Consider the following 17,083-nt stretch of genomic DNA (forward strand, 5'->3'; position numbering starts at 1 on the left):
GAAAGTGTCCCCGAGATCCTGTAAAAAAAACAAGCTTGAGGAGGCAAGACAACTCCCAACCGAGATACTGTTCAACATTAATTTCTCATCAGGAGTGTGAGGGAAAATGCTGGAAAATAATTCAGGCTTTGACCAAAAAAACACACAAAAAAAGCAGCCACAACAGCTGTTAGCATGAAGAATTTAAATATTCTCCATGATTTATGGAGTGCTGCTGCTTCAGGCTAAATCCAATTATTTCCTGGTGTATGGCAAACAAAATATGCATACAGATGAAAAGTAGGGTATGTCTGAAAATAATACAAGTACAGTTTGTTTTGAACGTCAATCAAGTCCGCTGTCCCCAAAACCCAGATGGAAATAGATTATACTTTGTTCCTCTGAAAGGAGACCAGCGTGAGCACATTAGACAGCAGGTAGCCTCAAACACACCATGCTGGCTGCAAGATGGTCTCTTCATTTTTACCATTAAGAGGCACAGACACTGTGAGTCAGTCTGGCTCTGTTTTCACTGTCTGCTCTGCCTGCCTAAAATATTTTCTCAACTTCTTCCAAATCAATGATTCTCATGCAACTTGATTGTGGTAGTTGCTCTTTTTAGGACGGAATAACCTACTTCCAGAGAAGTGTGGATACCCTCCCATACTCTGCACCATTCTGTGCAGGTTTATTGTTTCCATTTTTATGGCCCTATGAAATAGGCTATCGATTTAACTTGTCCTATTTCAACTTTGGCCAAGATTGGATTTTTAAACGAGCTGGGCTGGGACCCGCCTGGGAGCAGAGGATCCCAGGGACGCTGTGACTCGCAGGTCGGAGTGCGCAAAGCAACGCGCCCCTGTGATTCATCCGCAGTTTCCAGACGGTGCGCAGGTGGAGGCGAATTCGAGAGGGAAGCAGCCGCTCAGGACGGACCGATCTCACGGCCAGGGATGTTCAATACGCGCAAGATTTATCCCTCCTAAGGAAGAAACTGTTTTCTCTCCACCCCTCGGTGTTGCATTGATTTGGAACCGCTGGCTTGATTCGCCGCAGCTGTAACCCATTTTTCCTCCATGACAAAAGTTTGACTGTTGAAAAATGAGGCTCTGCTCCGCTGCTGCTTTTTCATGCTATGCTGTGGATTCCGGCGTAAGTGACCAGTCATCACTTGAGAAATAGCTGCGATTCTTTCGGTCTTAATTTCGGTGCCATTTCAACAAACAGAGGGTTTTTATTTCTCGCACATCATCGCGCCAGGGATTTCATCCATTTGAATTAATGTCGCACTCCATAATGGACTTCCTCGGACTGTACTTCTTGCAACTGGCTCTTATTGGTAAGTTGAACAACACTTGGAATATAATTCAGTGTGGATGAACTTGTGCAGAATGGATGCGTTGTTCTGCGGGTGGTCGCTGCAGCTCCTGTTAGAGCTCTTATCAGTCTGAGCGTCATGCTCATTTACTGCCACTCTTCCTTGGCGAGTCCTTATTCACTTGATTTGGGTGAAAGTTGCATGATGAGATATTTATTTTATAAGCCCGTTCTGTTGATGTGAAGGAGGAATTACAGGGTCCCGGACAGAGCCGGGAGGCTGCTGCGTTTTAAAGGACCACACAGAAAGACCGCATATGATCTGATGGGGGACTGACAGTAATAAAGCCGCGGTGCTCGCCGGATTTTCTCCACTCTGGAGATGCTTGAACGTCCTTTCTCAGCCCTTTAACAGCAGTTTTGAGGCAGGCAGCAGCCCGTACATACCCTGTATATTCATTTTATTTCCTAAAGCAGACGGAGTTGTGAACAGCTTACGGAGGAAAGAAAATGTTAGTTTTTTCTTTGCCTACAAAGCTGCAGCCGCCGCTGCTGGTTCCCAGTGTGACTGCGAAATTGCCAATGCAGACAAGTGTGTGTCAAAGTGTTTGTGTGCGCGCCTACCAGCCAGTATGGTTAGTTTTACGCGTGCGTGCAATGTGTATGTGTATGTGTGTGTGTGTGTGAACAGTGTGTGTCTGGATTGAATCAAACAATGAATTCATGAACATTGACCACACACACACACACACACACACACACACACACACACACACACACACACACACACACACACACACACACACACACACACACTTTTTTCTACCCAGATCTATTAATCATGTTACCTGTGCTTTGCATTGTGCCAGCTGGTGCAAGTCATTTCTGATGTCAGAGCTGTTTACGGCTGGTCTAATTTAAAATTCATTTCTGGTACAAACTGTAGCCTTTTTTTCTGCTGCACTCTCTTCTGCAAAATTCCCCCACCAAGCTAAGAAAAAAGCCTTTTCTGCAGAGTGAGTGCAGCCTGGAAACAGAACGAACTGACGGAGGGATTTGTATTTGTGAGATTTATGGCCTCGATGATGACAGCTTCACATCTCAGAGTCCATTTCCCTTTGCTGCAGCTGTGTTTGCAGCCACTCACCAGGCACACTGGGAGCAGTCTTGCATGCTGGAATTACATTGGCAATTCTGGGGCCCCCAGACGAGATGTTCCACTACCCTCAACCCTGAACACACACACACTTGCACACCCCTGTCCGCCACTCTTCCCCTGAAGGAGTTGAAGCTATTATGTCCCCCTGTCTTCCGTCACATTTCACATTATATGTAAAACGTGTGTCACTGTGCCTTGCTGTCACTCAAGACGTGAGCTGGGTGAGTAAGTGGAAACAGGATGAGCGGAGTGGAGGGGAGAGGGGGGGTCCTAGTCTTTCCTCAGCAGATATTTTCACCTTGTCAAAGAAATGTGTCAAAATGTCAGAGAGTCTCTCACCCAAGGCCTCATGATCCTGTCCTTCAGCCACACAGGGAGGCAGACACACAGGGAGGATGGAGGATGGAAGGTGGGATCAAAGGAACTGTTCCGGCTTTAGCCTGAAGGTTAGAGAGGGGCAGAGGGACATAGTTGGTTTGAATCCCAGGGGGAAATCAAAGTAGGAAGGGTAAATTACTCTTAAAGTGTTTATAGCAATGTTTGGAGTGCACATGGAAATGAGTTTTTTTTGGGAGGAAACAGGTTAATACAGAGGTGAGTTGGGGTGATGAGACGCCAAAAGGTAGGTGTGACAGGTAAAATAATGTAAGAGTGTCATGATTTATTATTTTATGTTCGTGTTTCTTTGTTTATTACATATTTAGACGTTTCCTTTGTGATCCATTTTCTGCATCGTCTCTTTTGTTGTGCAAAGCAGCACCATTACCATCTCAAGTAAAACATCAAACACCGTACAGAAACACTTTGAATAATTACTTGAATTATGTTATTATGTTCCACTGGCAGCACTTGAATGTGTGAAAAGTCATGTTTACAGCTCAGCGATTGGAGCACTTGAATGCAGCATCAGTTCCTTCAACATCTTCTGCCAGAGTGCCCCACGTTTCCTAACAGCACTTACTCTCAGGTGTTTGTGTGTGTCTACTTGTTTAGCTATGCATGTGAGGACCAATAATCGGCACTTTCCTTATGAGGACCTTTCATTATAAGAGGACATAGGTGTGTGTGTGTGTGTGTATGTATGTGTGTGTGTGTGTGTGTGTGTGTTTGTGTTTGCATGCAGCTCTCTTCCTAAAGCTCCTGCTGCAAATAAAAACGTGCTCTTCTACATCTTGCCGTGCCAAACAAAGCTTTAAAATGCCCGTGGTGTCTTGGGCTGCAATAATATCTGTCCAGTCTAATGAATGTCTCTTTCTGATGAAGCGAGGAGTATTTAGTTGATGTACGCTAGATTAGCATGCAGTGTTTTTTGCATTTCGTTAACTGGCATGGAAAACAGTAGGGGAATAAAAATAAGCCTCCATTTACTTCTGATTGAAATTAGCATATTTACTGCTCAGTCAAAGTTGTGATGCTTCAATGATTATCTGCCCGCACCGCTCTGAACATTTGGCTATCATTACTGTAATTAGCTGACCAGGTTTATCTGCATATTATTCTTCTCTAAGTGGTAGGCAGCAAGTGAACACAGCGTACCTTCACAATTTGTGACATGGCAGAGGGTTTGTTCTGTTCTAATATTGTGAATAGTGTTATTTCCACGGTGGTAATTTGCTGGTAAGAAGCAATGATCATAAACATAAACGACCCACTACTTGAGGGTGGTATGCATATTTTTCCCAGCATGACTTTGTGTTGATTGCTTCGTCACAGGGGCTGTGGATGGGAGGCAAGGTGTGAACAATTTCAGGATGCGTTAAACTGCAGGGTTCCTTAAACAAAGGCGAACTGGTGCAGCTGCAGATTAGATTAATCAGGGAGGGGAGCCAGAAGTATGTCCTATAAGAGGCCCAGCCAACTGAAAAGGGCATCCACTGTTGATTTTTATACCAGCCTCTTTTGGCAAGCAGATGATTATGTGTTATTTGTTTCAAAGTGGTAGCTGTACTCAGTTAGATTTAGTGAGGAAAAAGAACACGATGAACAAATTGTAGATCCCAAAATGAACTAATTACTTGTTGAATTTGGAAAGACGCAATGAAATGATTGGATGTGATTAGTTTAGTGAGTTTCAGGTTAAACAAATAGTCGAATGTGATGCCAATACATTGATTATTCCTTCAAAACAAACACAATTTATAAAGAGTTTGCCATTATTGTTGTTATTATTTAGCTGTTTTTACACCATCAGTCATTTTATACTGGTCATGGTTTGGATGTTGATTATGACAGGAAAGCGTTTCTAGTCACTCAGTGGAACTAAAGAGCCATTTTGATTTCATATTTCCAGGCCTCTCGAGCGAAGTTACACAAAAGTAATTACAGATTTGAGACTACAGCATAGAGGGAAAGCTGAATGCTGATTATCATTCTTCACTAGGTAATTATTTACTGATTTTCTTTCCAGTCCAGTCGAATTGATTTTTTTAAAGAGGTCCTTCATACTCTGCTTTATTTAATATGGATACATAGAAATGTCCTTCCCTGTTTCTCTCTTGAACACAAAGATATTCACTCAAATAATATAAAAGAAAAGCAGTAAAACTTCATATTTGAGGGAATTTCGAGACATGTAAACAATGTCATTACACTTAATAGATTATCAAGATGGTTGGCAATGGTTTCCAACTTTTTGGGGGGATTTTGCACATCTTCTTTCATCATATGACGACTTTGTTGAAGTGCAAAGTATAAAATAAATGAAAGGATTTTTATAGTAGGAAAAGTTCTTGAAGTACAATATTTGACTTCATTGCAATCTGGTGAATTTAAGCATTCATCAGTGTAAATAAACTGATCTGCCTGACTCCACTTTTACTCCGAGTTGGGTATTCTGTCTATATAGTTATTAAACGTCAGTGCCAGATGGTGGGCCTGGACTTAAGAATCAAAGCTTTATTCTGATGCCGGGGGACTGAAACTGTTGATGGAAGAGATCCACCCAAATCCTTTGGCCAATACCAACCTGTTTTCAGCAGATCGGTTAGCGGCTGTTAAGTGATTGTCAGTGTTATTTTAAAATACATTTAGTCAAGTTGGGCCAACAACCCCTTTGTTAGACCCACAGATATCCCTGGTTCCATGATGAGTAATCACACCTCGGATAGGTAATTGGGAGATACCCTATTGCAATTGGAATCAGGAAATAAAATGAGATCAAAATGATCTTTTGGAGGTCTTTTGATGGTTATACAATATTATTTTGACTACTTATGCACAGGAATAGAACACATACACAACTATAAAATCAAAATGGGTCCAGGATACTTGCAGGACATTTTTTGACATATTCTTAAAGCCATTATGGGCTAGGGTTAGCTTATTGGCTAACATGTTGGCAAATAATTGCACCACACAAAGACACATTGCATTCATATTACTGTATGTTTGTTTCCAGAAAAACATGTCCACTATTCAGTGTCCTTTTACATCTGTTTTGGTTTCACCATCTCCTTAAAATATCTGCGTCTTACCTATCTTATAAGCTCTGACTTTAAGTTGCTATCTTGCTTTGCCTGCGTTTTGGCTTTGGACACACAGCAGTAGATACTGTTGAGATTATCAGGTGTCTGCCAAAAACATCCCCCTGTGCTGCCGAGAGCTTGTTTTATTATAACACTGGGAGTCAACTGTACAATAAATCTGGTGGGAAACAAAAAAAGAGCGAACAGAGGCTTAGAAGTTCTGCAGAAAAGAAAAAAAATGGGTTTGTGCTTTCTTCTGTAACAGTATTTTTAATGTCTTTAAAGTATAGTTTTCCAAGTTTGGCATAGGAGGTGTATATTTATATACTTGAGAGTTTCACAGAACAGATATTACATTGCAGAGGGACGGTGACAGACACTCTACAGATCATTAGATGAAAGGTTCTCTCCACAAAAATAGCTTCTTAATTAACAATCACACACATACACAGAGAGGCCTCCCGTGTATCCAAACTCCTTCTGTCGCTCTCAGCAGTTATTCAGCCTCAACACTTTGCTTTGTATGGGAATGAATAATTTGCTCCTTGCTTGTTTGGTAACCTTGAATTGTGACAGATAATATTATGTTTTATTTGCAAGTCTTTGTTTTATGCATTTATTCTGACAAATCTGACGCCCAACCCCTCAACACTACATGTATAATTCATACTCACCCTTCTCTCTTACCGGGTCCCCATAACTTGTGCAATGTTGCACAGTTTCTTGATTTCTCTTATAGTCTCTGTGCCTTTAAGTTCCTCTGACAGAGTGAAGGGAGAGAATAGTGTTGGAGAATTACAGGAGCAAACATAGCAGGAAGAGGAGGATGAGAATGCGAATAAGCCGTGTGTGACAGCGAGAGATGGGATTTATTTTTCCATAAGGCTGGAGCTGTCGTTTGGGCATCTAACAGAGAGGAGATATGTATCCTCTGTAGAGCGACTCACCAGAACTGAGTTGCTCTTTAGATCCCCAGTGCGACATCTCAGTTTGGAGTCTCACATTTACTGTGCTTTCTTTCTTATTTCATTCATGCTTGCTTTTTATGCACAACACCTGTTGCATCCCATTTGAGATGGTAGAGATGGCTTCCCCCAATCTGCATCCAGGATCTTCACATTTGCCTATTTCATTTTTGACACTCAATCCATCTCGTGTGATAGATTTATAGATTTTATTTGTCTCCTCACTGAGACAATGCTTTTGCTAATTTGTTTAAAGAAACACTGCCTTTCTGTCATTATGACTCAACAAAAGACTTTGGGACTCGTTGACATTTATAACCGGCTGTTCTCTGCTGTGGTACTGGTTTTCTCCCCGCGCTGTTTTATCTTTGCCAGGACAAGTAATACTGTATGAACAAAGAGCAGATGGAAGCAATTACAGGCCGTAGGCAGTGAAGAAAAGAGTGCACTGGAGGCCCTAAGACAGAGATAAACATGGAAAAGAGGGAATCTAAGTGCAGCACTGATGCTGGTGGGAGGATTTTGTTGTGTGAAACCAGAATGATAGTGCTCCTTATTATGTTAAAACCCTGTCATTTCAACTGTCTTTTGTTGAGGGACATTTATACTGTGGAGACAATTACCCTGCCCTTGCATTTCTGAAAGGATATGGCATTTACTGCCACTGTATTCCATAGCCAGACATTTTACTTTGTAATGAAAAGGCTGCGAAATGGTCCAGGCTGATTGTGAGAAAGTCTAAAAGGCTGCAATTAATCAAAAGAAAAAGTTTTGTGGGCGGGGAGGGAAAAGGTAGCATTGAGTTGGCTTGGCACAGAGAATGATAAGTGGTAATGAAACAAGCTATAGCAAGGCTTCAAGGCCCTTCATCAAGTGTTCACAGTACTTAAGGCCTCTAAGTGCGTCTGTCAGCGCGTATTTAAGTGTAAGGAACTTTCAGAGTCTCATTGCGACTGGCGCGAAGCATTACCTCAAACCTTACAATAAAGGCTCTTATTAAGCCACCATTTTATTGAGAGAGGTGCTGGAGGTGACAATCATATTCTCATCTCTTCCGGCATGTAGATGAAGCTGATGTAAAATTATTGCAGATAACCACAAGGCTGTGCTTCAATCCACATGATCCCATGTGTTAATGACACTCTCCCTGCAAGCTCACACTCCAGGCTGACGGTCACTGGCTGTCTGAGCCCCGGTTTGTGCCTCTCCTGTCATTAATTTTTTTCATATTTGAGACTTTAGCTGGAAGGATTACATTTTGACTTAGAAATCAAACAGTTTTTTATCACTAGTCTTTGCGGATTCTTTAACGAGTGCTTATTGACTAATGTCCGTAATCCCTAATGGATTTTCTGTCCTTTTGCTAAGAGATATGCCTTCAGGTGTAGATTGAAGTGATTCTTTTACAATAATATGTCTTTTTTATACTGCAAACAATACTATGGTGTTAACATGATAATGAACATACAACAAATCAGCATCACTGCACTTGCAGGAAATGTGTTTTTAACTTTGGCAGCTTTTAGCAGCTCCTACATCTTGTCTATGCATTGCAGTGATAATATACTGACTGTTTTGAGTGAACTGTTCTTCATTCTGTCCTTTTCCAGTGTGAATTCACCATAAACTCAAGAGTATAACTTGGAATTGGGACGCACTGCATGTCTTTAGCCTGAATAAGATGGCAACTGGACAGATGCAGTATCATTTAACATCTGCCATCTTCGTTTTCTTAACCTAGATGGCAGAAATTGGCATGTGGATATGTTCTTGGGAATATAAATTCAAGACCTAGAATTGTATGTAAGGACAGCAGAGATAAATATGTGTCTACAGTGTGTCTGTTCAAAATGATTCACCAAGAATAAACGGGAGTTAGTTTTCTGATGGATTAGTTCTATCTTTTTTGGTATAGGGGACACAAATTCATAATGTGGGAAGCTTCTCTCAATTTCATTATTGCTACCTTTGATTGGTTGGATTTACATGTCAATTAGGAGAAACATAACATTGTCAAGGTTACTCAAATAAAAAATGGTGAGGCTAAAATATCAATAAAGAGTAGACGGAAAACAATAACATTTTCTGTGGTACTGAAATTGACTGCATCTTGACGATAAAGCATTTTTGTTTGGGCTCTAAAAGGTCCTTGAAATAAATAAATACATTTCAGCGTGCACCAGACAGATTATAATGGCAGCAGCAGAATTGTCTTCGAGGATTAGGAATGTGTTCATAAATGCTTTGTGTTGTAAACAACTTTTTCTCAGAGTTACTGTTTATTCCGTTGACTCAAAGGAAATCCTCAATGCTAAATCCAAATTTACAATAAAAGATAATTACATGGGGGACACAATCTGGGGCCAAGGGTTATTCATCACTGCCTCACGTTTAGGTGTGGTTATCCTCCCTTAAAGGAATACATCCTCCACATTCCAGCATCCAATAATTGGGAACAGACGGTGAGCAGAGATACCCATCCAGAGCAGGATCCAAATCCAGTTGAAATCCTGCTGCTCTTCTGCAGGGGCCCCTGGATCTGGAAAGCTAATTGTTTTTTTAGTCAAAGCTGCAGTTTCTTACGTGGAGGTCTGCTCAGTCAGTTGCGATAAAAATGGAGCAAGAGTGTGAAATCAGGACTCAGGAACCAGGTTTAGTGCCAGTCTGTCGACTGACTAAGCTAGAGGGAGGTGGAGGAAAGGGATTGCGTAGAACGGGCCAAATCGCAGCAGGCGATCCACTGAGCCTGTCTCAGAAATGTGCCAGATAACATTTATAAAGGCTAATGAAAGAGTTTGCGGCTCAACACACTTACATGGTTTCCAGTCTCTAGTCTGGAGCCGTGGGCCCATCAGCTGATTATCTCTTTGTGTCTTATGTGTTCCAGCCAGATGGAAAAACAGGGCAACAAGAAAGATGTTCAAGATTTCATAAAAATGGAGGATGAACAAAAAAACCAACTATTTATTGGCAGTAATGATGAGGCAGTTTGTGTCTTGATTCATTTCCCAGAATATTTATCTCACAGTCTGTTTTAACTACTAAGCTACAGTATGCAGTGTTTTGCATGAAAATAAACTAATCAAGTGCCATATGTTATATGATATCAGTTTATATTTTCTATGACCTTGTGTTCACTCAGCCAAAGAAATTCTCATCCTGCTGAAAACAGCCGTTCAGTGATAGCCGGAACATTTTAAACTACAACCCCGGAAAAAATGAAGAGACCACTTTATCAGTTTCTCTTGTTTTATTTTTTATAGTTACATCTTTTGAGTTCAATGTTTTTTTTATTGTATTCTATGGGGCGAAGCCTGCGAGCTAGTTCAGGCAGTCAACTCGAGCACCAATGATACATTCGCACATAACGCCCCTCGTCACTCTTCAAACCAACCAAACATAGTCTCCTAATCTGGCGCTTTAATAAGCTGTTGGATCCGCCTACCTCTGCCTCGCTAATGCTGCTGCTGCCACTGCGGTTTCCACGCTGCTAATGCATTCACCTCGCTGCTGCGTTCACGTTGGTGATGCTCGCCTGCCCCACCACCACCCCAGCTTCCTCCCCAGCTTCCACCTGTAGGCTTGGGGGTTAGTTGTCTCATCATCACTCAATGTTCTATGTTAATATGTGGAGTGATGAGGCCCGAGCCTAGCGGCCAAACTCAAACTGTTTCTAATAAACATATTAATGAAACGCGTGAGTTGTCTGACTGAAATAAACTACTGGCAAATTTTTCTCTGTGTTGGAATTAAACAGACACTGAATGGCTGCCATACATGTAGAGATACAGATTTAAGAAGACATTGGAGTGGTCTCTTCATTTTTTCCGATGCCTTATTTCATGGCATAAGAGAGTCATGATCTGTAACCGGTACCATTCTTTTAATACATACCAATTCAAATCAATGTTTCAGTCATGTTTCCCTCCCTATAAAAGGATAATCCCAATCACATTCAAAAAGTAAGGCATACAGTACAGCTTTTTAATTAAACATTGGCAATGGATTGGTTCTCTGTATTGAACAATTCCCCTAACCCAGGTGTTGGATTTATTGATACTCTACTTTATTCCAGAAATACAAGTTTTGAAGGTGGTTGGAGTTTTTGCAATATCAGGAAAAATTGTTGGAAACTGCGATAAAAATAATTTGTCCTCCCTGGTAAAGTCTTTGCACATTAAAAGTCAAGTCGATAAGTCAACCACGGCTCCCAAGGACTTCCAAGTTATGCTAGAAACGTCCAATTAGCGAAGTCAAAATCTGTTGAACCTCAAGCTAGAGAAGACGCTTTGGTGGAATGTCATTAAACATTTACCAGTGTCTATCGATTCATTTTTGTATTCTTGGTCCATTTTGTTGGAATGATAGTTGAGTGTTCTGATTCATGCCTCTGCTTGGTATTTTAAATATGGTACCGGCCTCTGGTACTCATAGATATTGACGTTTTAAAGTAATTCGTCATACCAAATCGACCTTAATCAAACTTCTCAGAACTAAAATCTCTTGCGCATCTCAAGATCACACTCAACATCTGCAATAAGTTCAGTTATATGTTCAGTCATAATCAAAAAATAACGCTGGGCTGGAAGGGTGTGTATTAGGTATATCAAAGCCTTTTCAATATAAATATAGACCAGAGCTGATCTCTTATTGGAAAATCCCATTATTCTTTATTGGTTCTCAAATATTAGTGACTGCTTTTACATGGCACTTACTCATTTGATCAACCGTTAATATAAAAGTATTGATTGACAGCCTTAAGCTTTAAGAAAGATGTGTTTTCTCCTTGTGGATTGACTGTCACCTCAACCGTCGGACCACAAAGATGTGAGGCCTTAAGACAAGTGACAGTTGCCTTGACACAAACTCCGATGAGTGGCAGAAGTAGGACTTTGAATCTTTAAATAGAGGAGACTGTCAATAGCTAAACCTGGCAACGACTTTAACTGGAAAGGAGTTGTGTGAGGGTTAAACTGGTGTTATTAAAATATGAAAGAATGTATCTCCTACGGGCCCTAGAATGGATTCCATGTGACTGTCATAGAGGGCTTTCTGCATGTCTTCATTTAAGCTCAAAATAAGATGGGGCAACCCCTTCCTATCTGCGCTTGGTGGATCATCTCCCTTTAGCTAAGCAGATAAATCCTGCCTTCAAGGTCTTTTTGGTCCAGCACATCTAAATACATTAAAAAAAGATGTCTCTTAGAGGATTCTGGAGGGTCATAATTGACATGCTACACACAATACATAAGAATGAGATACTTTCATTGCCGGTTCATCTGATATAGGTATGTGTTTCTCCGGTGGGATCACAGATTTGTGTTGCAATACCTCTCCTACTGGAACAGACATATGAGATGTCTACGGGGCTTGAAAGTCTGAATCTCTTGCATTGCTTTTTTATATTATCCATCAGGTTGTCCACACTGCTGCTCTCCATACGATGCATGATGTTAAATCAAACTCTTCTTCAAAACTGAGCAATTAAAACGATAAATCTCTGATCTCATGTTCTGATCTGAACATGTCGTCTGCTCTTCTTATTAATGTAAAGACAGCCACCGAAGATTAGTGGAGGCAGTAAAACTAGGGTAAGGGAGCTTAGTAACACAGGAACGAATGTAAATAGGATTCAGCTGCAATGAAAGGTACAAAGTGGTCTAATTACATCCCTCTCGATGTAAATTCAATTTCCCCAGGCCTCATGGCATCCTGTCAGTGACAAAGAGAGCTGCCTTTCTTTGTCTTCCTATTAGAAAATTCCAATTAAGTAGTGGGTGTTGGTATGCCAGTCAGTGACAGTCAAAGGGCTGCGTTTTATAGATGACGACAGTAGCGATATATTGATCTCAGCCCTTTCGAGGCCTCTTGTTTTGAACAATAGACAGTTAACTGAGATATTGATTTTCTTTAAATGCTCGTTTAGTAAGAGTGCAGGTTCATTTAGAATCTGGCCACTTGCAAAAATACAGCGTTAATTGCTCAGAAGGTTTCAAGAATGTATTGGCTTAACACAACCCATGGACTTTAGCTTCTTCTCCAGCCAATTTATACTGGCATCCAATGCTACAGTAAATAGATTTTTAACTCTTTCCCCCTGGTGTTATCTTTTAGAGATCATTGCGGTATTACAGTCTGCCTGTCCATAGGATTTAATCTTTCAAGTTAGGCATTGTGGCGATGATAAAAGGGAGAAGCAACAAAAGCAAACACATGTGCCAAGGAGGACATTCAACTCCTACACCTGCCTTAATCCGAATGGGCCTTTGGAACAGAAGTGAGAGAAAGATAGACTGCAGTAACACACTATCACCATCTCAAACCACACACACAGATATTTTTTTGAGAAATCAAATTACCGATGCCTGCTGCGATGCTCAGTGTCGGCAGGGTCATCGCCTGCACCTACCTTCAGAGAGCCTCATTTATTTTGAGATGAGTTTTTTCTAAGCTCTCTCATGTGGAAGAGTGAATATAAGATATAAAACCCGTCTGCCTCGTGACTTCTGGCCACAGTGAGATCAAACGACTTGAGTGAGGGGGAAAAGGAACTGAAAGATTGAAGAGGGAAGGGAAAGAAACCAAAGGAGGAGTGAGTGGACATTTTCGAAGTCTTTCCCGGGCGACTGCTTGCACGCCATTTCTCATCTTTAGGTTTAATTTGCTGCTTTTTTATCCATCGCCTTTTCCATGTGATCCTGGATCCTTACCCTCCGTTGCTTCAGGCGTCTCTACTGAAATGTGACTCAACCCACTGCCATTGATCTAAGGTCACTCACCATCATGCCGCTGACCTTTAACAGATTCCAATTATTTGATAATCCACCACATCTACCCCCCAGACGGTCAGGTAATACATTCTATACCAGCGCTTGAGTAGCCACATGAAACACATCTTTTAGGGTTTTCTTGGCATCATACAATATCAAAGCTATTTTCGATACCTTTTCACTGCTTCTTAATAGCAGTGCTGTTGAAGGACAGGAAGGATTATGGGTAGATAGCCGCTGAAGTCAGAGTCACTTGATACCTCTTGATGGTATCTGATAAAGATAATGGACATGGTCTCTCAAAAAGACAGGAGAGGAAGTAAAGCAGAAGTCGTGTGGCGCTTAAGCGGATTCATTGGCCCATCCTACAAGGCAGCAGATGAAGTGAAAGCCCCTCCTTCATGTCAGCTGCAGTGACCTCTTGTCTGATCAGCAACCTGAACTAACTCGAGATTACATGTTCATGGCGCGGAACAAGACGCCATCCGATCTTGATAACGGCTAGATTGGATGAAAGACATTGAAAGACTTCCGTGTACCCCAGCCTTCAAGGGGTTCACGAGGTTTCAGCCCCCATCAATATCGTTTAAGGACTTACACAGTCTACCAGTACTCTGGGAGCTGTGTTGTAGTACACTCCGGAGCAGAGGGGGGTAAGAGCACAAAACGCATTACAAGACCTAAAGGCTGGCCTTAGACAGTGAGCCAAGAATCTGCCAGGGCCAGAGCCATGATAGATGATGAGGAGCGGCGAAGGTTTTATTGAAGCTGTAGCACGCCTTGTCGTGACAAGCAGAATGAATGAGATCCTTGGCATCTGTGGGCACCATCAACCCTCAGGTCTGATTTTTATTATTACTTATTCACATACAGCAATAATGTTGGTTCAATTTCATCCATAATCAATTTGCAAACTTGGCTGTTAAACTGCGAGTTATGCAACACTCGGACGAAAAAAAAGATGGCAGGTAATCAACACGACGATGCAGAGGAGATTTATAACCATCCCTGGCTCCCTGGAAGACTTTAACACTTGTGGAGGGAGCATTTGAAACGATGGGAACACACACATTGACTGCATCCTTCCCAGCTGGTCTTCTTGATTAGCTAAATGATAAAAACATCCTTCTTCTATTTAGAGTTTTTGGGTGTTTTCATCTAGTGATTAGAGGGTCTTCAGTTTTCTTTTGTGGCTCATTTTAAATAGACAGCCGTCAAGATTAGAAAATTGCAAGGCAGAAAATATGTCATTTTGGTGTGGTCTGTTTGTTTATGACAATTAAATGGGAATGGGATTCTTAGTTTCTATTCATATTACTTTGACACTGCAACTGCTTAACTGTTTACACTAAGATAAATATGCAAACATGGATCTCATTTGCGTCAGTTAACTACACACTTTGCTTTCAAATGGTTTCTGTGTTTTTCTGTTGTTGTTTTCTCGCCTGGTATCTAATGGAGGCACAGGCTTTCTGCCAGAGCAGGGATAGACAGCACGAATCTGCTGCTTGATGCTGGGTGTTTAAAACTGCGAATGGAAACACTTTCATGGAGTCTCTATCAGCTAAACGTTCTGCCAGTTAGTGATTGCAAAATTGCCAAATGTATTGAGATGAACTTCTCTGACTGATGTAGTTCTCCTTTATTCAGGCACTGCTATGGTTTCTGTGTCCATGTGTGTTCATGCATGTGCAGGTAGACCTTTAGGTGTGAGAGAATTCCTGACATTTACGTTTTGAAGCCCCAGTGATCCGGCTCAGCGCTCCTCTGTGCTCCCCATTGCCCCGTCACATACCCTGAACAGGACTCCTGAAATTTCCATTCCCTTCCTGCTAAATCCTCCGACCACAGTCATGTCACACTGATCCCCCAGCCCAGTCATTAGGACCCATTGAGATGGGCTCGCATGTTCAGCTATGCTTGAATGAAGGATTCCCATTTATCCTTAGCCCTCCCTCCCTCGCCGCTCTCTTCGGAGATGGGAGCTGCCAGGTTCATCTGTTTGCCTGTCTCCCGACCTGTTAGAAGCCTCTGTCAGCCTTGTTACTGAGCCTGCTGATCCGTGGCCATAAACCTGTGCAGAGGTGGAGAGGTATTAGCCAACCCCGGCTTTACACAGCTGTCCGACCAGTGGCTGAAAGCCCAACATCTCCCTCAAAACATGGACACGTTCATTACTGATGCTGTTAGCAAAAGCTCAGCCGTATCAGCGGGAAATACATCAACAAATCCCCACTGTTTGAGTGTGTGTTTTAATTTCCAAGCTGACTCCCATATGCAGACAGATGCTCAGTCTATTTAATTGACCAAATTGGGTTGTATCTGAATAGTTTTGTGTAATGGCCTATGTCTGCATAGCTCAGTATAAGCAATGAACTGCTACCATTTGTCAAGCCTATAATCTCCCACTGTCCTCTATTACCACTTCGTTGCACCGAGGTCTGCTGGTTTTAATATCCTGGTTTGTTAAATCAGTGCATTTCCCTGCTGGCTGTGCTGATTTGTTTCCTGCGTTTGCTGTAATTACCCCTCATGGAATCAGTTTTGTTGCCGATGTTTACCAGGAAAAAAACATAAAACAATCCACCCGAGGAGATGGAGATATATCTGACCCTCTGGGAAATCTTTACAATATCAACACCATTCATTTCTAATGGAGTTGTTCCCATTTGATATCGATTTAAGGCCAGTGTATGTTAAGCATGTTCTGCACATGTGATTTGATATTAATGAACCTTTAAAATGATTTGTTTGTTTTCTCATCAATATATTTAGTACTTTATGAGCTTTTCTTTTGATCATCTTTATTTGTTTCCCCTTTGATAAACCAGTGTGGTTGTTTCTTTACAACAAACCACCTGTGTGATTTAGTTGCTTCTGCCCACTGCACATTTCATCAAATAGATGTTCCCTGTAGCTTGAGTTTTGTCTCTTTGCTTAGTGACTTTCATTAACAGCGAGTAATGTTTGTGAACACAGCTGCACCTTCCTGTGTTAAGTCCCTTGTCTTGCAAAGGTCTCGCAAATGGGAAGCACACCCCTCGCCACACCTGGTCTGAAAATAGCAGGTGTCAAAACCTCCAGTCTCAAGTCAAGAGACACGGCAGCAGAAACTGTATTGTTTGGAAACACTGAGAAGGTTGTATGGGAAAGTGTGAAAAATGATGAGATGTGTGTGCGCCGTGTTGTGTTTCTCGTCTCGCAGCCCCTTGAGGAATTACGCTGCTGTCCCTCTTCCTTAATGCTCTTGTCTGAGAAATACGGAGAAACAGAAATAGACACGAGGGGACACATGGAGGGAGAGTCTAGCATGGGAGAAGAATGGATGAAATAGAGTTGACAGTGAGAGCGATTATAAGGTGACGCAGGGGGTGAACAAGAGAGGGGATGAAGAAATGGAGAGTTGAGAGAAAATAGACAAGATTAATT

The 17,083-nt window shown here is 41.7% G+C and overlaps 1 protein-coding gene across 1 annotated transcript in view; it reads left to right on the forward strand.

Moving 5' to 3' along the window:
• Positions 1-903: 903 nt before the first annotated feature.
• Positions 904-17,083, forward strand: part of gfra4a (GDNF family receptor alpha 4a) — a 113,343-nt gene continuing 97,163 nt past the window's right edge. Inside the window, exon 1 of the mRNA XM_063909118.1 lies at positions 904-1,318. Coding sequence (XP_063765188.1) covers positions 1,261-1,318 — 58 coding nt within the window. The 5' untranslated portion in view covers positions 904-1,260. The remainder of the gene's footprint in view (positions 1,319-17,083) is intronic.

The sequence above is a fragment of the Eleginops maclovinus genome, chromosome 19 (genome assembly GCF_036324505.1).
Source record: "Eleginops maclovinus isolate JMC-PN-2008 ecotype Puerto Natales chromosome 19, JC_Emac_rtc_rv5, whole genome shotgun sequence".
Classification (NCBI taxonomy): domain Eukaryota; kingdom Metazoa; phylum Chordata; class Actinopteri; order Perciformes; family Eleginopidae; genus Eleginops; species Eleginops maclovinus.